At 44.4% G+C, this 23,431-nt stretch overlaps 1 protein-coding gene across 1 annotated transcript in view; it reads right to left on the bottom strand.

The window, feature by feature from the left end:
• Positions 1-23,431, bottom strand: part of pkd1l2a (polycystic kidney disease 1 like 2a) — a 215,554-nt gene that overhangs the window by 182,860 nt on the left and 9,263 nt on the right. Inside the window, exons 3-6 of the mRNA XM_070896864.1 lie at positions 14,629-14,793; positions 11,661-11,843; positions 10,941-11,051; positions 8,443-8,590 (exon numbers count right to left, since the gene is read on the bottom strand). Of these exons, the coding sequence (XP_070752965.1) occupies positions 8,443-8,590; positions 10,941-11,051; positions 11,661-11,843; positions 14,629-14,793 (607 nt within the window). The remainder of the gene's footprint in view (positions 1-8,442; positions 8,591-10,940; positions 11,052-11,660; positions 11,844-14,628; positions 14,794-23,431) is intronic.

The raw sequence follows: 23,431 nt of genomic DNA, 5'->3' as shown, positions 1-23,431 counted from the left end.
TGTCATATGCAAACTTGGAGATATTACACTCAATTCCTTCATCTAAATCATTAATGTATATTGTAAATAGCTGGGGACCTAGCACTGAGCCCTGCGGCACCCCACTAATCACTGACTACCATTCTGAAAAGCACCCATTTATCCCGACTCTCTGCTTCCTGTCTGCCAACCAGTTCTCTATCCATGTCAGTACATTACCCCCAATACCATGTGCTTTAATTTTGCACACCAATCTCTTGTGTGGGACCTGGTCAAAAGCCTTTTGAAAGTCCAAATACACCACATCCACTGGTTCTCCCTTGTCCACCCTACTAGTTACATCCTCAAAAAATTCCAGAAGATTTGTCAAGCATGATTTCCCTTTTATAAATCCATGCTGACTTGGACCGATCCTGCCACTGCTTTCCATATGCGTTGCTATTTCATCTTTAATAATTGATTCCAACATTTTCCCCACTACTGATATCAGGCTAACCGGTCCACAATTACCCGTTTTCTCTTTCCCTCCTTTTTTAAAAAGTGATATTACATTAGCTACCCTCCAGTCCATAGGAACTGATCCAGAGTCGATAGCCTGTTGGAAAATGATCACCAATGCATCCACTATTTCTAGTGATACTTCCTTAAGTACTCTGGGATGCAGACTATCAGGCCCTGGGGATTTATCGGCCTTCAATCCCACAAATTTCCGAACACAATTTCCTGCCTCATAATGATTTCCTTCAGTTCCTCCTTCTCACTAGACCCTCGGTCCCCTGGTATTTCCAGAAGGTTATTTGTGTCTTCCTTCGTGAAGACAGAACCAAAGTATTTGTTCAATTGGTCTGCCATTTCTTTGTTCCCCATTATAAATTCACCTGAATCTGACTGCAAGGGACCTACGTTTGTCTTCACTAATCTTTTTCTCTTCACATATCTGTAGAAGCTTTTGCAGTCAGTTTTTATGTTCCCGGCAAGCTTCCTCTCATACTCTATTTTCCCCCTCCTAATTAAACTCTTTGTCTTCCTCTGCTGAATTATAAATTTCTCCCAGTCCTCAGGTTTGCTGCTTTTTCTGGCCAATTTATATGCCTCATCCTTGAATTTAACACCATCCTTAATTTCCCTTGTTAGCCATGGTTGAGCCACCTTCCCCATTTTATTTTTAATCCAGACAGGGATGTACAATTGTTGAAGTTCATCCATGTGATCTTTAAATGTTTGCCATTGCCTATCCACCATCAACCCTTTAAGTATCATTTGTCAGTCTATTCTAGCCAATTCACGTCTCATACCATCGAAGTTACCTTTCCTTAAGTTCAGGACCCTAGTCTCTGAATTAACTGTGTCACTTTCCATCTTAATAAAGAATTCTACCATATTATGGTCACTCTTCCCCATGGGGCCTCACACAACAAGGTTGCTAATTAGCCTTTTTTTAAAAAGGAGGGAGAGAGAAAACTGGTAATTATCGACCAGTTAGCCTGATGTCAGTAGTGGGGAAAATGTTGGAATCAATCATTAAGCATGAAATAGCAACAAATTTGGAAAGCAGTGATAGGATTGGTCCAAGTCAGCATGGATTTATGAAGGGGAAATCATGCTTGACAAATCTTATGGAATTTTTTGAGGATGTAACTAGTAGAGTGGACAAGGGAGAACCAGTGGATGTGGTGTATTTGGACTTTCAAAAGGCGTTTGACAAGGTCCCACACAAGAGATTAGTGTGCAAATTAAAGCACATGGTATTGGGGGTAACGTACTGACGTGGATAGAGAACTGGTTGGCAGACAGGAAGCAGAGAGTTGGGATTAACGGGTCCTTTTCAGAATGGCAGGCAGTGACTAGTGGAGTGCCGCAGAGCTCAGTGCTCGGACCTCAGCTCTTTACAATATATATTAATGATTTGGACGATGGAATTGAGTGTAATATCTCCAAGTTTGCAGATGACACTAAACTGGGTGGCGGTGTAAGCTGTGAGGAGGATGCTAAGGGGCTGCAGGGTGATTTGGACAGGTTAGGCAAGTGGGCAAATACATGGCAGATGCAGTATAATGTGGATAAATGTGAGGTTATCCACTTTGGGGGCAAAAACACGAAGACAGAATATTATCTGAATGGCGGCAGATTAGGTAAAGGGGAGGTGCAGCGAGACCTGGGGTGTCATGACTCATCAGTCATTGAAGGTTGGCATGCAGGTACAGCAGGCGATAAAGAAGGCAAATGGTATGTTGGCCTTCATAGCAAGGGGATTTGAGTATAGGAGCAGGGAAGTTTTACAACAGTTGTACAGGGCCTTGGTGAGGCCCCATCTGGAATATTGTGTCCAGTTTTGGTCTCCTAATCTGAGGAAGGACGTTCTTGCTTTTGAGGGAGTGCAGTAAAGGTTCACCAGACTGATTCCTGGGATGGCAGGACTGGCATATGAGGAGAGACTGGATCGATTGGGCCGTATTCACTGGAGTTTCGAAGGATGAGAGGGGATCTCATAGAACCATATAAAATTCTGATGGGACTGGACAGGTTAGATGCAGGAAGAATGTTACCGATGTTGGGGAAGTCCAGAATCAGGGGACATAGTCTTAGGATAAGGGGTAAGCCATTTAGGACTGAGATGAGGAGAAACTTCTTCACTCAGAGAGTTATTAACCTATAGAATTCCCTTCCACAGAGAGTTGTTGATGCCAGTTCATTGGATATATTCAAGAGAGAGCTAGATATGGCCCTTGCGGCTAAAGGGATCAAGGGGTATGGAGAGAAAGCAGGAACGGGATACTGAAGAAATGATCATCCATGATCTTATTGAATGGTGGTACAGGCTCGAAGGGCCGGATGGCCTACTTCTGCACCTATTTTCTATGTTTCTATGTTTCTTTTCTCATTACACATCACCCAGTCTAGGATGGCCAGACCTCTAGTTGGTTCCTTGACATATTGGTCTCGAAAACCTTCTCTAATACACTCCAGGAAATCCTTCTCCACTGTATTACTACCAGTTTGGTTAGCCCAATCTATATATAGATTAAAGTCGCCCATGATAACTGCTGTACCCTTATTGCACGCTTCCCTAATTTCTTGTTTGATGCTGTCCCCAACCTCACTACTACTATTTAGTGGTCTGTACACAACTCATACTAGCGTTTTCTGCCCTTTGGTATTTCGCAGCTCCACCCATACAGATTCTACATCATCCAAGCTAATGTCCTTCCTTACTATTGCATTAATTTCCTCTTTAACCAGCAATGCTACCCCACCTCCTTTTCCTTCCTGAATGTTGAATACTTCTGGATGTTGAGTTCCCAGCCTTGGTCACCCGGGAGCCATGTCTCCATTATGCCAATTATTTCCTATTCATTAATTGATGCCTGTGCAGTTAATTCGTCCACCTCATTATGAATACTCCTCGCATTGAGGCACAGAGCCATCAGGTTTGTCTTTTAAACATACTTTAGAATATTGCTGTAATGTGGTCCTTTTTGATTTTTCCCTTGGGTTTCTCTGTCCTCCACTTTTACTTTTCTTCTTTCTAGCTTTTGCTTCTGCCCCCATTCTACTTCCCACTGTCTCCCTGCATAGGTTCCCATCCCCCTGCCATATTAGTTTAACCCCTCCCCAACAGCACTAGTAAACACGCCCCCTAGGACATTGGTTCCGGTCCTGCCCAGGTGCGGATCATCCAGTTTGTATTGGTCCCACCTCCCCCAGAACTGGTTCCAATGTCCCAGGAATTTGAATCCCTCCCTTCTGCACCACTCCTCAAGCCACATATTCATCTGAGCTATTCTGCGATTCGTACTCTGACTAGCACGTGGCACTGGTAGCAATCCTGAGATTACTACCTTTGAGGTCCTACTTTTTCATTTAACTCCTAGTTCCTAAATTCACCTTGTAGGACCTCATCCCATTTTTTACGTATAGCGTTGGTACCTATATGCACCACGACAACTGGCTGTTCACCATCCCCCTCCAAAATGTCCTGCAACCGCTCCGGGACATCCTTGAACCTTGCACCAGGGAGGCAGCATACCATCCTGGAGTCTTGATTGCGGCCGCAGGAACATCTATCTATTCCCCTTACAATAGAATCCCCTAACACTATAGCTCTCCCATTCTTTTTCCTGCCCTCCTGTGCAGCAGAGCCACCCCACGGTGCCATGGACTTGGCTGCTGCTGCCCTCCCCTGATGAGTCATTCCCCCCCAGCAGTACCCAAAACGGTGTATCTGTTTTGGAGGGGGATGACCGCAGGGAACCCCTGCACTACCTTCCTTCCACTGCTCTTCCTGTTGGTCTCCCATTCACTATCTGTCTGTGTAACCTTTACCTGCGGTAAGACCAACTCACTAAACATGCTATTCACGGCATCCTCAGCATCGCGGATGCTCCAGAGTAAATCCATCTGCAGCTCCAGTGCCACAATGCGGTCTGTCAGGAGCTGCAGCAGGATACACTTCCCGCAGATGTAGTCATCAGGGACACTGGAAGCCTTCGTTGAGCATCTCAACCAGTACTTCGTGGCCAGTGAGCTGGACATGGCTGAGATGGCGGTCAAGCGCTGGGTGATTCTCCTCACCGTATATGGGTCTTTGATATATGGCCTCATCAAAAATCTGCTGGCACTGGTCAAACCAACGGACAAGACTTACACAGAGCTGTGCATGCTGGTTCGGGAACACATCAAGCCGAAGGAAAGTGACCAGTATCACTTTTACATGCACCATCGTTCCGAGGGCCAGAACGTGGCAAGCTTTGTCGCCGACCTAAGACGTCTTGCGGGACAGTGCGAATTTGTCGGATCTTTGGGGGAAATTTTGCGGGACTTTTTCGTGCTTAGAATCGGCCACGAGGTCATTCTTTGCAAACTGCTGTCTGCCAAATCCCTAGATCTGAGCAAGGCCATCACGATAGCCCAGGCTTTCATTTCCATGAACGACAACATGAAACAGATATCTTCACAGCATCGAAACTCACCGGCAAGTACTGTGCATAAAATAATGCCTTCAGCAGGCAGGACTGTACATGGCAGGGCCTACACGATCGCAGAGGCCAGGCGTATCCATTAACACCATTTTGGCACTGCGGGGGCAGTGATAGAGCCCATCAATGTCGTTTCAAGCACTATGAGTGCAAGGGCTGTGGAACAATGGGGCACCTCCAGCGAATGTGCAAACGACCTCTGACTCACCACGTGGCAGAGTCAGCAGAGGACGACCGATCCAGTGTGGACCACGCTGAACGAGCAGGAGAGGCAACTAAACCTGAGGATGAAGAGGAAGTGTATGGGGTACACACCTTCACCACCAAAAGCCCTCCGATAATGTTAAAAAGTTAAACTTAACGGCATTCAAGTCTCCATGGAATTGGACACGGGGGCGAGTCAATCAATCATAAGCCAGAAGGCTTTTGAGAAACTGTGGGGCAACAAAGCACAAAGGCCAAGACTGAGCCCGATTCACACAACGCTGCGCACATACACCAAAGAACACATACCTGTTATCTGCAGTGTGGCAGTGAAAGTATCGTACGATGGAATGGTGCATGATTTGCCACTATTAATTGTACCAGGCGATCTAACCTCTGCTTACATGACACAGGAGCTGGCTGAACTGTCAAAGAAATTGATGTGTATCAACACACACAAAGGACTGTTCATGTACCACAGATGCCCCTTTGGGATTCACTCGGCTGCGGCCATCTTCCAGAGGAACATGGAGAATCTGCTGAAATCGGTTCCATGCACCGTGGTGTTCCAAGATGACATCTTGATCACTGGTCACAACACCACCAAACACTTGCACAAGCTGGAAGAGGTTCTAACGTGACTGGACAGAGTGGGACTCAGGCTGAAATGCTCCAAATGTGTTTTCCTGGTGCTAGAGGTCGAATTTCTAGGAGAAAGATTGCGGCAGATGGCATCAGACCCACGGACTCCAAGACGGAGGCCATCGAGAATGCACCCAGACCATAGAATGTGACAGAGCTGCGTTCGTTCCCGGGATTCCTCAACTATTTTGGGAACTTTCTACCGGGGTTGAGCACTTTGTTGGAACCCTTACATTTATTGCTACACAAGGGTGATGACTGGGTTTGGGGTAAATCTCAAGAGACAGCCTTTAATAAGGCCAGAAACCTGCAATGCTCTAACAAGTTACTTGTATTGTATGACCCATGTAAACGTTTAGTACTAGCTTGTGATGCGTCGTCGTACGGGGTCGGTTGTGTGTTACAGCAAGCCAATGTGTCAGGCAAACTGCAACCGGTTGCATATGCGTCCAGAAGTTTATCCAAGGCTGAAAGAGCCGACAGTATGGTTGAGAAAGAAGCGTTAGCTTGTGTATACGGGGTTAAGAAAATGCATCAATACCTATTTAGTCTCCGATTCGAGCTCGAAACCGACCACAAACTGCTTACTTCACTGCTCTCAGAAAGCAAAGGTATCAACACCAATGCTTCGTCCTGCATCCAAAGGTGGGTACTAACATTGTCTGTGTATGACTATGTAATCCGCCACAGCCCAGGCACAGAGAACTGTGCTGACGCCCTCAGTCGGCTACCATTGCCCACCACTGGGGTGGAAATAGCGCACCCCGCAGACTTCTGGTAATGGATGCTTTTGAGAGCGAGGGGTCACCCATCATGGCTCGCCAGATCAGGACCCTGTGCTATCACTAGTAAAAAGCTGCATCCTTAATGGGAGCTGGTCGGTGGTTCCTGAGGAAATGCAAGATGAAATTAAGCCGTTCCACCAACATAAGGATTGTCCATCCAATCGGATTATCCATCCAATCGGATTGTCTCCTATGGGGGAATCGTGTGGTTTGGCCAAAAAAAGGCAGGGAAATGTTTATATGTGACCTACACAGTACCCACCCAGGCATAGTCATGATGAAGGCTATCGCCAGGTCGCACGTTTGGTGGCCCGGCATTGACTCCGAATTGGAGTCATGCGTACAACAATGCAACACTTGCTCACAGTTGAGCAACGCACCCAGGGAGCATCCAATAAGCCTGTGGTCATGGCCCTCCAAACCATGGTCCAGGGTCCATGTAGATTTTGCTGACCCTTTTCTGGAAAGATGTTTCTAGTAGCAGTGAACGCTTACTCCAAATGGATTGAATGTATAATAATGGCATCATGTATGTCCCTTGAAAGCCTCAGGGCCATGTTCGCCACCCATGGTTTGCTCGACGTCCTTGTTAGTGACAATGGACCGTGTTTCACCAGCTCAGAATTCAATGAGTTCATGACCCGCAATGGCATTGAGCATGTCAGATCTGCCCCATTTAAGCCCGCATCCAATGGTCAAGCAGTCCAAACCATCAAGCAGAGCTTGAAACGCGTGACAGACAGTTCCCTGCAGACCCGGTTATCTCAGATTCTGCTCAGCTACCGCACGCGACCCCACTCGTTCACTGGGGCTCCCCCTACAGAATTGTTAATGAAGAGAGCACTCAAAACCAGGCTCTGTTTAGTCCACCCGGATCTCAATGATCACGTAAAAACTCGGCGGCACCGGCATAACGTGTACCACGATCACGCGGCTGTATCACGTGACATTGAGGTTAATGATGCTGTGTTTGTTCTCAATTACGGTCATGATCCCAAATGGATTGCTGCCACTGTTTTAGCCAAGGAGGGGAATAGAGTGTTTGTTGTTAAACTGTTGAATGGGCAAACGTGCAGAAAGCACTTGGATCAGACCAAACTGCGATTCACTGACAACCAAGAACAATTTGAAGAAGACTTTACCATCTATGATCCATCAACACACACCCAACCAGCAATCGACCTCCCTGTCAACCACGAGGATGAACCCACCATGCCCGACAGTCCGATCAGACCAGCCGCGCTGCCAAGCAGCAATGATCCGACCAACTCACCCATGCCAGAACTTCAACTCAGGCGATCGACCCGGGAACGCAGAGATCCAGATCGCCTCAACTTGTAAATAACTTGTACATAAGACTTTGGGGGGCGGGGGGAGTGACGTTATGTATGCAAACCTCACCAATGTGTAAGACTTGCCACCAGGGGGCACACCTGTGGGAAACCTAAAGGTCACCTGAGCACCCTGGGCGAGCAGGTATAAAAGGCAATCCATCAGGCTGCTTCCTCACTTTGGAGTTACATTAAAGAGTCCAAGGTCACAATTGTTTGAGCTTACAACACAGTCTCGTGGAGTTATTCTGAACATAATAAGAACATACAGCCATTGATTTTAAGAAAGCTGATTGAAGACAGGTCAGTCACATCCTGTGCATCACTCCAGAATTTGTCCCTCCTGAATAGTCAGGAGAGATGATCAAAATAAAGGATAAAATAAATGTGTGTACAGTCAGTGTGGAATTTTTCAAGTGGGAGTTGTTTGCACTATTAAGTACAACAAAAGATTTACAACACTCTATACTACTAATACTTATATATCCTTTATTTTTGTCAAGCTCATTTTCAAGCAATACTCACTGTTGTGGATTATAGGAATCAATCACAAAGCCATCGCCAGTGTTAAGTGTGCAGGTGATGTTTCCAGAATATGGATGCAGCAACCACATTTGAGAGATTGTCACATTTTCTAGGACTGAGTACACATCATCAACCAGCAAACGGAGACCTAAGTAAAGTATCACACAAACATCAAGGCTCGTGAGTGTTTATTCTTCAGAACAACTTCAATGAGGTGGGTTGTCAACTTGCTGGCAGGTGAGAGCAAAGCTGTGGCATTTCACTTCCAAATGACAAAAATTTGCTACCAGAAAAACTTTGTGCTACCTCAAAAATAACCCTTCTCTCGATTGTACAAAGCATTAACTGTGTAGAAATGGGAACAGAATGAAATTTATGACCTACACACCCAATTCTGCCACCAATGCTGAATTAAATCCATCAGGATGCACAGCTACATAGGATTACCTGAAGCTTTAAGGCAAACAAATAGGTATGAAAGTATTTAAAGAGGAGAGTATTGTACTAAATCACTACATATTATACTAACTTCAAATGGATAGGATCCGAAGGATACGAATTAAATCACTCACAACATTAAGCTCATGAATCCAAATCAGCATCTATCACTAATGTCATTATAACTCACTGGGGCCAATTCTTCACAAAGCACATGGTAAGCAAGAAGAGATATTGGTGGAGATAGGGGACCAGCAGGATCCTGAAGCAGTTGAAAGTCACTGGGGAGCAGTTCACAGGCTGCATCTGTACAGGGGTGAAGGACACATTCAGGACATTGCAATCCACCATGGAGCATACTGCAATTTCAGGCCTTGGACTTCACAGCAGAGCATGTTTTGTTCTCTGGTTTCTAGATGCTGGAAAATCACATTGAACAAAGCATCGCCACAGAATTCACGGAACCCATTCGAACCATTAGGTCAGGTGTCAAACAGATCATTGGTGACAGGATCAGGGGTCGGCAGCAGAGGCATGGTGGGAGCTGGCTTGGAGCAAGATGCTGCCTGACAACTCCACACCTCGAACCTCCTTCCATTCCGTTCCATTGATTTTATAAGTTGCAGAAAGCGTGCAAGGTGCGGGCAGACCCAACAGCTGGAGGAGTGGCAGAGCCAATAGCTGGGTCATCTCAATCTAGCGGAAGGCAATAAAGGGCATTCCAGTCTCAAGAGTCATCTACTGATGTTTAGCACACAGCCGACTTACTCACTTCAGCCACTAGAGCAGCACATGGAAGGAGGATTCAATTAAGTTCAAGAACACATAAAAGTTATGCAGCTTCACCTAAAGTGAACAATAGAGCTCCACAGACAAAACACTTTTTGATAAGGAATAAATAGTAGTTATAAGTCCAGAATGTTCTTGCTATTGTTTTGGGTAATGATTCATCTAGAGGAAAAGGAGATAAATAAGAATTGAGTGCAGCATTTGTCAATATTGGGCAGGGCGTAGTTGGTCATTGTATGGGGAGATGACAGTTTATGCATTGCGGACTATGGAGGTGAAGGTTTCATCTTGGAGAAACTGCCGAGCATCTTTGACAACATTTACAGCTTCTTCAATGGCCATTTTGCCCATGTCCTCCTGTTGATGGGGTCTTTTCCTGATTACAGTGGGGCAGAAATTCCGGCCTCCCGGGTCCATATTGAGTGTCTATGGACCCGGGAAGGCATGCGCTGAAAACAAGCTTTTCCGATCTGTCAAGCTGGAGCTTGACAGACCTTCTGTATATAGGGAGCAAGGTCATTTGCAAGGGCAAGATTGCGGTATTTACCCATATCTTGCCCAGCAAATGTCCTCAAAACTCTTGCGCCTGATAAAAGCAGGTGCATAGCCTATTTTTACAGGACTAAGAGTTTTAAAATACACAAAAACATTTTAAAATAACATTATAAAAACACATTTTATTGTTAAAAACTTTCCCCACTACGGTAAGTTTATTTTAAACCATAATTTAAAAAACTTTTTTAAAAATTGAAAAAATAGGTATTTTTTAAATACATAAATAACTTTAATTTAAGTTAATAAAAATATGTTGTGTATTTTTTCTATTTTTTATTATTGGTTTTGTGTGTTTGGGGGTTGTTTCTCATTCATAATAATGGGAACTCTAACTTATGGAATTCCCATTATTATGAATGAGAACATACTTTACCTGATTGGCTGCCCAGAGCCATGTGGCTCCAGCTCCAGGCCTGCGCACGCCCCGACGTGCACGCGCTGTGACATGCAGTCAGTGGAGGCCTCAGGACCGGGAACTCACGTGGGTGCAGCAGGACAAGGTAAGTGCGCATTTTTAAAAAGTTTTTTAGCCGATCGCCCGCGGCAAGCAGCCGACCGGGATTTCTGGGTCAATGTGTTTTGATCCTTCTGCAAAGCCCCTAATGCCTTTCATGTCAAGATCTAAGGGTTAGTACACTAATTTCACACAGTGTGATTTGACTCTACGAATGTTTTCGAGAATGTTTTCATTAGACATTTTCTGTAGTATTTCTTACCTTCTTTGCAATGATAGTCTACGACAAGGTAATTGCCCAGGCTTGGACAAAGATCACCAAAGGATGCCTTATCTGCTGTAGTTTGGCAAGCCTGCAATCCATGGCACTGACCTTAAAGATAAAATTCTGGATTATATTTGCCCCTTAAATAAGTACAACATTCTCCAGTTTCCAAATATGAGCATTCTGCCAATCAAGCAACCCGGTGGTACAATAATTTTGATGTACTGCGTGGAGGATCACTAATTATCTTTGTTCCATGCACAATGATGTACCAGATTTAACCACACCTTTCCTGAGGCTGTAAGGAAAACCGAAAGGGTAAATCAATCCATGTCTCTCTTGTGCACCAGTTAGCTACTGGTACAAGAGTAGCAATGGCATAGACCTCAGGTTAGGTCGCTTGACAATCGTCCCAACTAGATAATGGTTTATGAAACAGAAGGTCTTGCCTGAAGAACAGAGAAAAAGTCACTTGCAGAATGCAAAGCTTGAAGGAAAGAGAAACATTACTATTCTAATTATATTCCAAGGGTATTAGTATTGGCTTTATATAAAGTACAGACATCCAGAGTTTCTTAGCCGACAAGAAGATTCCACAACTTGCTGACAACTCTTACCCTAAACAGACAGCAATAGCAGAAAAAAAACAGAATATGAATTTCTGAACAATTCTACATATGGTAATTGGTCCCGAGAGAGTTGTCACAAAAATGGTACCTGTCACTTTCTCGCTCACATCAATCCAGCTGCATTCTTGTGCTTCGGTTGGAATTGCAGCCTCCAAGGAACAGTAAGAGAGAGATTTACGGCCATAAAAACTGCTAGCGATTTCAATCACCTTCCCAGACCCGCACTGCAGCGTGGCATTGAAGTGATCACAGGCGAATGCTTGGCCAGACTCTAATACAAAGATAAAACAATTCAAGATTAATAAAATTGTTATTATATCTTTTAGAAAACTGAAATATCACATTATTAATTGTCGGCTCCTACCAGCCTTCTTATTACATCCTGTTGCTTCCCCACCCATCTCGTTACATACCACTAGAAGTAAAATCTATAACTCTGAAACTTACCCATTCAATCTTCCAATACCTCCAACAATGTTTCGGGGCTGGCGTAAGGCAGTTGAGAATTCCACTTTTGGCAAGGAGCATCCAGTTCAAGAGTGTCTCGCCATGTAAGTCTCACGCAGCTCTATGCTATCTTTTCAATCTTGCTGAATTGCTAAAGAATTCTAAAAGATGCTGTTTCGGCACACCTACTCTCACTTTGATTCTTGTCTTCCAATTCCCATCTGCAGTCTTCCCAACTGAGAGTCAGCAGCCTTCCATCAGCCATGCTGCAGCTACTGGGATAGCACTTCGTAGGAGCACTAGGACAGGCAAAGGCTCACTGAAGACAGGCACTAAGGGAATGCACAAGGGTGATTAGATAACTTTTTAAAATAATTTTTTTAAATAATTCATTCATGGGATGTGGGTGTTGCTGGCAAAGCCAGCATTTATTGCCCATCCCTAATTCCCCTCGAGAAGGTGGTGGTAGCTGCCTTCTTGAACCGCTGCAGTTCGTGTGGTGAAGGTACTCGCACAGTGCTGTTAGGATGGCAGTTAGCATTTTTACCCCGGGACGATGAAAGAACGCCGATATATTTCCAAGTTAGGATGGTATGTGACTTGGAGGGGAAGTTGGAGGTGGCGGTGTTCCCATGCGCCTATTGCCCTTGGCCGTCTAGGTGGTAGAGCTTGCGGGTTTGGGAGGTGCTGTTGAAGAAGTTGTGGCAGTGCGTCTTGTAGATGGTACACACTGCAGCCACAGTGCGCCAATGGTGGAGGCAATGAATGTTTAAGGTGGTGGATTGGGTGCCAATCAAGCGGGCTGTTGAGCTTCATAAATGTTGTTGGAACTGCACTCATCCAGACAAGTGGGGAGTATTCCATCACACTTTTGACTTGTGCCTTGTAGATGGTGGAAAGACTTTGGGAAGTCAGAAGGTGAGTCACTAGGCACAGAATACCCAGCCTCTGACCTCCCCTTGTAGCCACAGTATTTATGTGGTTTGTCCATTTAAACTTTTTGTCAATGGTGACCCCCAGAATGTTGATGATGGGGGTTCGGCAATGGTAATCTCGCTAAATATCAAGGGAAGGTGGATAGACTCTTGTTTGTTGGAGATGGTCATTGCCTGGCACTTGTATGGCGTGAATGGTACTTGCCACTTATCAGCCCAAGCCAGAGTGTTGTCCAGGTCTTGCTACATGTGGGTAAGGGCTGCTTCATTATCTGAGGAGTTGCAAATGTAACTGAACACTGTGCACTCATCAATGAACATTCCCACTTCTGACCTTATGATGGAGGGAGGGTCATTGATGAAGCAACTGAAGATGCTTGGGCCTCGGACACTGCCCTGAGGACCTGGGGTTGAGATGATTGGCCTCCAACTACCACAACCATCTTCCTGTGTGCTATGTATGACTGCAGCCAGTTTTCCCTCTGATTCCCATTGACTTCAGTTTTACTAGGGCTCCTTGATGCCACACTCAGTCAAATGCTGCCTTGATGTCGAGGGCAGTCACTCTCACCTCACCTCTAGAATTCAGCTTTTTTGTCCATGTTTGGACTAAGGCTGTAATGAGGTCTGGAGCTGAGTGGTCCTCGCAGAACCCAAACTTAGCATCAGTGAGCAGGTTATTGGTGAGCAAGTGCCGCTTAATAGCACTGTCGCAAACACCTTCCATCGCTTTTTTGATGATAGAGAGTAGGCTGGGAGCGATAATTGGCCAGATTGGATTTGTCCTGCTTTTTGGGCAGGACATGCCTGGGCAATTTCTCACTTTGTCACATAGATGCCAGTGTTGCAGCTGTACTGGAACAGCTTGGCTAGAGGTGCAGCTAGTTCTGGAGCACAAGTCTTCAGCATTACAGCCAGGATGTTGTCGGGCCATTTCTTGATATCACGTGGAGCTAATTGAATTGGCTGAAGACCCGCTTCTATGATGGTGGGGACCTCAGGAGGAGGCCAAGATCCATTCGGCACTTCTGGCTGAAGATGGTTGCAAACACTTCAGCCTTGTCTTTTGCTGGGCTCTGCCATCATTGATGATGGGAACATTCATGGAGCCTCCTCCTCCCGTTAGTTATTTAATTGTTCACCACCATTCACGACTGGATTTGGCAGGACTGCAGAGGTTTTTTGTGATCCACTCAAGTATCTTCCCATTCTTCCTCATCTACCTCTATCAGCATAACCCCCTATTCCCTACTCCCTCATATGCTTATCTAGCCTCCCCTTAAATGCAGCCATGCTATTTGCCTCAACCATTCCTTGTGATAGCGAGTTCCACATTCTCACCACTCTCTGGGTAAAGAAATTTCTTCTGAATTCCCTATTTGATTTCTTGGTGACTATTTTATAGTGATGGCCTCTAGTTTTGCTGTTCCCCACACATGGAAACACTTTCACTGTGTCTGCTCTATCAAAACATTTCATAATTGTAAAGACTCTATTAGCTCACCCCTCAGCCTCCTCCTTTCAAGAGAAAAGACACCCAACCTGTTCATCCTTTCCTGATAGATATAATCTCACATTTGTGGTATCATCCTTGTATATGATGTTATGACACACTAGACATTGCTGTCCCAAGATCTACCATCACTAAAGAAATGGGAAATAAACCTTGCTTACCAAATTCACAAATGAAATAAAACTCTTGACTGCAGTTGTTTGTACTCATCCAGCGGTACCCAGAGTTCTTGAGCATGTAAGCACATGTCGCTGATGGAGAGGATAGATGTCCTGGGGACCAGTTATCATACATCACATTGGTACCATCCAGCCAGGCTAGCACTCCTGTAGAGGAGACATTTTTCGACAAAATTAAAGAAAGAAAAGAATGACCTGCACCTTTCATAAACACCGGACGTCTCAAAGCGCTTTACAGCAAATGAAGTACTTTTAGAGTGTAGTCACTGTTGTAATGTGGGACATGCGGCAGCCAACTTGCACACAGCACACTCCCACGAACAGCAATGTGATAATGACCAGATAATCTGTTTTTATTATGTTAATTGAGGGATTAATATTGGCCAGGACACTGGAGCTAGCTCCCCTGCTCTTCTTCAAGATAGTGCCATGAGATCTTTTACGTCCACCCAAGAGAGCAGACGGGGCCTCAGTTTGACATCTCATCTGAAAGATGGCACCTCCAACAGTGCAGTACTCCCTCAGCACTGTACTAGAGTGTCAGCCTAGATTTATGTACTCAAGTTCCTGGAGTGGGACTTGAACCCACAATCTTCTGACTCAGAAGTGAGTGTGCTACCCACTGAGCCACAGCTGACACTTTAGTACAAGTTTGAAGTATAAACTTAATTTTTAAATTTGTACAGATGTCAAAATATTATGGTATGTTTGAGAGTTTACTGCAAAATTGGTATTATTGATCCACATGCAAAAGTGATAAAAGAGAAACAATCAAGTAGCAAATTATGATTTTTCATTTGTCTGTTCAACTCATTCCTATCCCTTTACTCACTGCTCCATTTTGTTATATATAAAAGAGCTCATAGTTTTCTATGAACAAGTATTGAATTAAGTACTTCGGGCTTTAATTCCGACATTTATATAGGAAAACCCAAGGATAGTGATCTTAGGGCTGAATCCTCCCACGCTCCCATTATGCTGCTTGGAATTGAACAATATAATGCTAGAAAATGAAGGGAAATGAGTCACAGAGGCCCACCAAGGATCGCCGCCCCTGCCAGCACTGCCATTTAAATATGAAGTATTAATTACAACAGAAAGGAAAGCAGAGCCAGCAAATCTTTCTGAGTGAAGCAATGATGCAGTGGAGGAAAAGGACCCCACCATTCACTAATATAGCTATGGATCTACTGCTTCGCAAAGTGGGGAAAGGAGGGCCGTCCTCTCTGGCACAGCATGTAACCTTCTCACAGGAAAACGGTCCAGACAATGTGTCAGAAAGGATAAATGCAGCATCAAACATTCAGACAACCCCGTAGCAGATGAGGAAGACATTTGGCAGCCCGATGTTTCTTTGCATTGACTTCAATCTGATTTTTACCCCACCTCCAAAAGTCGAAGTTACCCTCACTGTCTGCTCTGAGGATTTTGAAAGTGATTAGTGCAAGATTTTTCCCCAGTTAAAATTAGTGGATGTTCTTTTCCTAAATTTTTATACTTCGGTAAATAATTTTATTGATGTGGGAAATCATTAACTGAATTGAATTCTGCATCAGTTCAGACTGACTTCCAAAGACTGCACAAACATTTCAGCTGTGGCTCTGTTGTTGGAAGGTCTTGGCACAAAGGTGCTGCCAAAATCTAATAAAGTCTATTTATGCAGTGATTATTTGACCCAGTGACTCCCACAGCCAAACATTGCATAAATCGTGGTGTAAGATGATATGAGTAAAATTTCTGTTTCTTCACTTCTGGCACACACAGAAAGCACTTATCATGAAACCTCAATTGCGTGATCTCAAAATGATATCCATCCACCCAAATGAGTGGGTGAAAGGTCACCAGCTGACCCTGCAATTTCACAACATGCAGAAGTCATGTGGCAAGAATCTTACTCTAAAGAGCACAAGCATAAACTACATTTGCATTTTCAATTCATTCTCAGCAAGAAGTAAATATTTGTAAAGTTAATTAAACATAATTCTGCTGCATTTTTCCATCGACTGCCAGAATTAAAATAGGTTATCTGGTCATTTACCTCATTGCTGTTTGGGACCTTTCTGTGCGCAAAATGGCTGCCGCATTTCCCTACATTACAACAGTGACCATTTACTATTTTGTAGTAACATGTATTATTATTGGTTCATGCACACATTGAACTTTTGGCAGATTGGATACCCATTGCCTTTATAAACACAGGAGCTAAAAATCTGTGGCCCTTTTGGCACGCTCCTGCTGTAAGTGTGGAGGGAGTACAGTGGAAGGGCTGGGAATCATGAGATGGATTCACCAGGTCCCAGTCTTCTCCATTAGTTTCCAGGGGGCCAATTTTGAGACAGATGGGGGCGAAATTCCGGAGCGCCCCATTTGGGGGCAGTAACTTTCACAAGACGGAAATTCCTGCGCCCGCCGTTGACATCGCCCACAGCAGCCTCACGGGGTGGTGCCCAATTTCTGCCACGGGGTGAAAAGGGGTCGCCGCACATGGCGATGACGTCATCGCTGGAGACGCAGCGGACCAGGGCGCTACCAATGAGGGCACGGCGCTACTGGTTATGTGCCTCTTCTAACTCCCGCGCAGGAACCAGTAGTGCCCACCCACCCCCCACGCCCCCACCTCCCCGCCGGCGAAAACACTGCCTCCCAACCCTGAATCTCCATACACCTCAAACATGGTGCCCCCGCATCAGAGGGAATATGGTCAGTAAAAGAGACACTCAGGCCAGTCGTTGCCTCGTCCCCGGCTTGAAAATCTGCCAATGAGCAGGTATGCCCAGTGAAAGCAGGCTAACTGGTCCCCTGGCTAACAGAAATAGGTCCCGCCTGTGGCCCAGGCTTAGATAACAACCTGGACCTGCTCAGGCCTGAGTTAAAATGCCATCCGGGTCCCAATTGACATCATCGGACCCCGATTTACATAGGTTAGTTGGGACCCCTCCTCTTCAGGTGATTTGGCCACCAGCTCAGAAGGACTGGTTCAAATTAGGCATGGCGGAATCCAGGTGGCTTTCCGGCGGGTAAGTAACCCAGGCATCCTCCCGGTTTCCTTCATTTTCCTGTGGCTATGCTTTCTGGGCACGCAAGCAAAACCTGGCAAAATGGTCTGCCCTTGGGCACAGCTGACCAAAGTGTCAGCTGGGGTCCCGGGGACAGGTGGAAACAGGCAGGTAAATTTTACTTTAAAACATCCCTTCAAGATATTTTGAGACTACTGGGGCCTTTTGGCTGCAGATCTCCATCGTCAGCCAGAAGGCCCTGATTTCAGAGTCCCAACATGCAGCTGAATGCCCGAGGCCTCAAATTCACACTATTGTTTTCGATGCAAGGCCCAGACAGGGATGGGTCTGCATTTGGAGTTCTCTTGGGTCATGCAAATAACCTGGGACGAGGAGAAATGTCTGCACTCTCTTCCTCTCAGGCACAGCGCACTCAGATCTCTCTGAACCGGGAGAAAATACCACTCTGACCACACCATAAAGCTCAGGTCAAAAGAGGTCCATCGGAATAATCAGCAGACAACAAAAGAGAAAAGAGACTGAAATAACTTAAACTGTAATAACTATCACATGGTGTGCTTCCACAAAAGAAAACACATACAGATATCAATTTTGAGTAAAAGATACTCAGATGACTGAAGTTCTTGTGTACTGTTTGGGGATTATTCATAGACAGAACATTAGTTTAATTTAGGCCAGCTGTTATTTTTGTCTATAACCCCACATGCTTCTAATCAACTAGGCCTAGGCACAAAGAGCACACAGACTGCACAGCAATAAAATCATTGAAAATAGTAAAGAAGCCTATTAGTCACTACTGGCAAAGAAACAGCAGAGTTCCGAGAAATTATATTTTAGGGGTCTGTTAAGCGTGGATATGTCAAAGGACTGAAGAGTATAAAAATAGATCTTAAGAGATTCTACAAGTATGTAAAAAGGAAGAGAGTAGCTAAAGTAAGCATTGGTTCTTTAGAGGCTAAGACAGGAAAAATTATGGGGAACAAGGAAATGACAGAGACTTTAAACAAATATTTTGTATCTGTCTTCACAGTAGAAGACACAAAAAGCATACTAAAAATAGCGAAGAGCTAATGAGAGTGAGGAACTTAAAATAATTAATATGAGTAGAGAAAATGTACTTGAGAAACTAATGGGATGAAAAGCCGACAAATCCCCTGGACCTGATGGCCTACATACTAAGGTTCCAAAAGAGGTGGCTGCAGAGATAGTCGATACATTGGTTGTGATATTCCAAAATTCCCTAGATTCTAGAACGGTTCCAGCAGATTGAAAGGTAGCAAATGTAATCCGGCTATTCAAGAAAGGAGGGAGAGAGAAAACAGGTCAGTTAGCCTGATATCAGTCATCGGGAAAATGCTGGAATCCATTATTAAGGAAGTGGTAACAGGGTACTTAGAAAATCACAATATGATTAGACAGAGTCAACATGGTTTTATGAAAGGGAAATAGTGTTTAAACAAATTTATTTGAGGATGTAACGAGTAGGGTAGATAAAGGGGAACCAATAGATGAACAGGTTGAACCTCCCTGATCCAGGACTCCCATTTCCGGAACCACCCCTCGTCCGGAACCATTCCCGGCCACCGGGTGGCGCATGCGCAGAACTCCGACATGAACAAATTGAAGTCCTTCCTCACTGTCGACTCCCGCAATCGCTGGCCTGACACCGCGATCCACTGCCATCCCCCCTCCCCCCCGCCATGATCTCTCTGCTGCACTCCCAGCCCCAAGCCAGCCAGCCCCGATAGCCCCTTGCTCAGTATCTGTACCATCCAATTTAACGTGACCACCCCTTATCCAGAAAAATCCCTTATCCAGAACCGGCCAGGTCCCAAGGGTTCCGGGTAAGAGAGGTTCAACCTATAGTATATTTGGATTTCCAAAAGGCATTCGAAAACGCCACATAAAAGGTTGCTAAGTAAGATTAGGGCTCATGGGATTGGGGGTAATATATTAGCATGGATAGAGGATTAGTTAACAGACAGAAAACAGAGAATTGGATAAACGGGCCATTTACCGGTTGGCAGGCTGTAACTAGTGGGATGCCAAAAGGATCAGTGCTTGGGCCTCAGCTATTTACAAGCTATATTAATGAAGGGACTGAGCGCAATGTATCCAAGTTTGCTGATGATAGAAATCAAGGTGGGAAAGTAAGCTGTGAAGATGATACAAAGAGTCTGCAAAGGCTATATAGAGCGATTAAGTGAGTGGGCAATAAAGTGGTAGCTGGAGTAAAATGTGAGGTTATTCGCCTTGGTAGGAAGAATAGAAAAACAGAATATTTTTTAAATGGTGAGAAACTATTAAATGTTGTTGTTCAGAGAGATTTAGATGTCCTTGTATTGGAAACACAGAGAGTTAGTATACAGCAAGCAATTAAGAATGCAAATTCTCCTTTATTGCAAGATGGTTGGAGTACAAAAGTAAAGAAGTCTTACTAGAATCATACAGGGCTTTGTTGAGACCACACCTGGAGTGTTTGGATCTCCTTATCTGAGGAAGGAAATACTTGCCTTGGAGGCGGTGTAACAAAGGTTCACTAGATTGATCCCTGGAATCAGAGGTTGTCCTATGAGGAAAGATTGAATAGATTCGGCCTGTACTCTCTGGAGTTTAGAAGAATAAGAGGTGATCTCATTGAAGCATATAAGATTCTGAGGGAAATTGACAGGGTAGATGCTGAGAGTTTTTTTCTCTAGCTGGAGCATCTAGGGGGCATAGTCTCAGGATAAGGGGGCGGCCATTTAAAACAGAGATGAGGAGGAATTTCTTCACTCAGAAGGTTTTGAATCTTTAAAATTCTCTACCCCAGAGGGCTGCGGATGCTGAATCATTGAGTATATTCAAGGCTGAGATAGATAGATTTTTGAACTCTAGGGGAATCAAGGGATATGGAGATCAGTCGGGAAAATGGAGTTGAGGCTGAAGATCAGCTTTAACATAGTAAAACATCCCAAGGTGTAGATTACGCCCACTGAATTACCCCCATCCACAACATCTGTCACCTGCACAAAGAACTCTATCAGATTTGTCAAGTATAATCTTCCGATCTGAAATCCATGTTGGCTGTTTTATAATTTACTTTTCTTCCAGATTTTTAATCATTTCATGAATCCGTATCCTTCTAAATGAAGATTTATTCTGTCCCTCAGAATTTTTCCAATAATTTTCCCACCACCGAGATTACGTTGACTGGCCTGTAATTACTCGGTCTATTCCTTTCTCCATTTTTAAACAACTTGGCCAACATTCTCCCCTTAACCAACACCACCAAAAAACGGGGGAACCGGTCATTCATCCCAATGATATTTGTGAAAGGTTGCGGTATGCATTATGGCTACCAGGTTCACCTGTATAACAGCAGTGCCTGTAGTTCAAAAGTAATTCATGTGTGGCACTTTGAGACATTTCTGGGAGGTGCAATATGGTGCATATGAATGCAAGTTAGTTCGGAGGTGATCAACTGCCATCATAAAAACGCACTAAGCACTGAATTGCAGAAGCAAAAATTAGTCATAAATAATGTTTGCCTGACCAACTTCAACAGAATTGGTGTGGAATCTTAACTTTTGTGAATTCACAAAAATAAATATAATACAATTCAAAGGACACTCGCTGTGTGGGAAGAAAAGACATTTGTTCTGCATTAAAACTGAAAAGGTAGTAGGAAAGATCTGATGCAGTAATTGTCCTTCTCAACCTCGACCACCTAGAAGGACAAGAGCACCAAATGCATGCGAACACCATCACCTCCAAGTCATATACCATCCTGACTTTGACATATATCACAGTTCCTTCATTGTCGCTGAGTCAAAATCCTGGAACTCCCAACCTGATAGTACCTTCACCACACGGCAGTGGTTCAAGGCAGCAGCTAACTGCCACCTTCTCAATGGAAACCAGGAATGGGAAATGAATGCTGCCCTTGCGAGCGACACTGAAGTGGAGCTATCGAGCTCTATTATAATTAAAGGGTAAAGGAAGTAACATATCAGAATGATTAATTGTTACAAGCTGTCCCAACTGTTGAACCACAGGAAGCCCAGAGGGGCAACTAAACAGGGCAAGGGGTCAAAAGTGACACAATGGTAAAATTCTATCTGGTCAAGGCAAGAGAGATAAGATAACATTCCAATGTGCTAATGAACTTTTGGGACGGTGAGGTTTGTGGAAAAGTACTGGAGATAGGCGTGGTCAGGATTGTACCTTTGCTTTGAGTGACAAGGATTTTGACCATTCAAATCAAAGTATGTCTCATATATTGAATGTCTGGCCATTATAGGCCAAGGAACTGTATCAAAACCCTGTGTTTCCTTTGTTCAGAGAGAGCAAGGGAGGACAGCTCAGCAACAGGTTGACTGCAGACTTGTCTCTCCCTTGCAAGAAATTAAAGACTACTTGAATCTTCGAACCCAGACCTAGTGTTGAGTGTTAATTTTAAATACTCCACTACAATTGGCACCACGAACAGGAACAAGCACAAGGAAACCTGCAGCATATTGCAGACGGAAAGCTCTCTTTCTGGGTAACTGATCGAGACCTAGGGCAATGTCCACTTATCAACTTACTAAGACTCTGTGCCAAGTCAGAAGGTTGGTACAGGTGTACCCGGTTGCACGAGTGTCAGTTACAGGAACAGAATGACATCACCCTGTTAGAGATAGTAGGGTATTACTCAAGTATGCCTGAGAAAATTTAGCAGGATACAATGAACATGGGAAATTAACCCGGATGGATGGGATAAGATGGAATTACACCATGAAGGTAATTGCGGGACAGCATTTTCCTGTACAATCTGTATAAAGAGGGAAGGGTGAATATTGTATCAGCACCATACACCGGGAATACCAGTGCGGTACCAACCTGACTTATCCCATTGCAACAGGAACCTTTTGTATTACCCCAGTCCAAACTGTGAGACTTGGGGCACGGGTTTTCAGTAAGTAATTATTTGCACAGGCAAGTAAATATCACTGAGAAAGGAGTTAAAAGTGTAACTGCCAAAGGGAAGATATAATGAATTTGGATAGTTAAGTGGGCCATTGGAGGATCAAGTACAATGGGCATTAAGTGAAATGGGGAACAGAGGGTCACAACGGCTAGACGCTAAGGTGACACTTATGGTACATATGATGGAGATAGTCCGACAAAGAACCACGAGACGATGTGTAGTTTTCATGTTATCTATTGTCTAACAACAACCGACACACACTATCGGTATGCGACGAGGGTGGCAGCTGTTAACATATTTGACATAGTCAGTATAGACAAAGAAGTTCAAGACTTAGCACAACGTTTGAGAACCCTTTTACTAAAGGGAAATGATCGGACTTCGCAGTTGTCAGAAACAGGGGACGAGGTCACCAGACAAATGCTGCAAGTCGAGGAAATCCGAGAGTCTCATGCCCAAACTATGAGTAAGATAAGTGTGCAACTGATCTAACCCAAGAAACACATAAAGAACTTGTATGTGCAATGTACGGCACATGGTTACTAGGGAACATCCGATGCAATGTAAACCAGATGAAACAGGAAAATACTCGATTGGATAAGTAATGAGCAGTTGTCCAAATGGACTAAGGACGGAATTATCTTCTGTGATATTCATAGGACAACACAAATGTTCTTGTCCCAAAGTAATTGTATTAGCAGAGAATTGAAATAGGTATGGTTCTAGCTAGCCCACAGATAGAGGGTACAGATGCCAAAACCTCTCTGGGCAGTACAGAACATAGGCGAAATACTAAGGCCAATTCCGGGGTCAGTTC

The sequence above is a fragment of the Pristiophorus japonicus genome, chromosome 13 (assembly GCF_044704955.1).
Source record: "Pristiophorus japonicus isolate sPriJap1 chromosome 13, sPriJap1.hap1, whole genome shotgun sequence".
Lineage (NCBI taxonomy): Eukaryota > Metazoa > Chordata > Chondrichthyes > Pristiophoridae > Pristiophorus > Pristiophorus japonicus.
The sequence above is the reverse complement of the archived record's forward strand: the minus strand, read 5'-3'. Positions and strand labels throughout refer to the sequence as shown.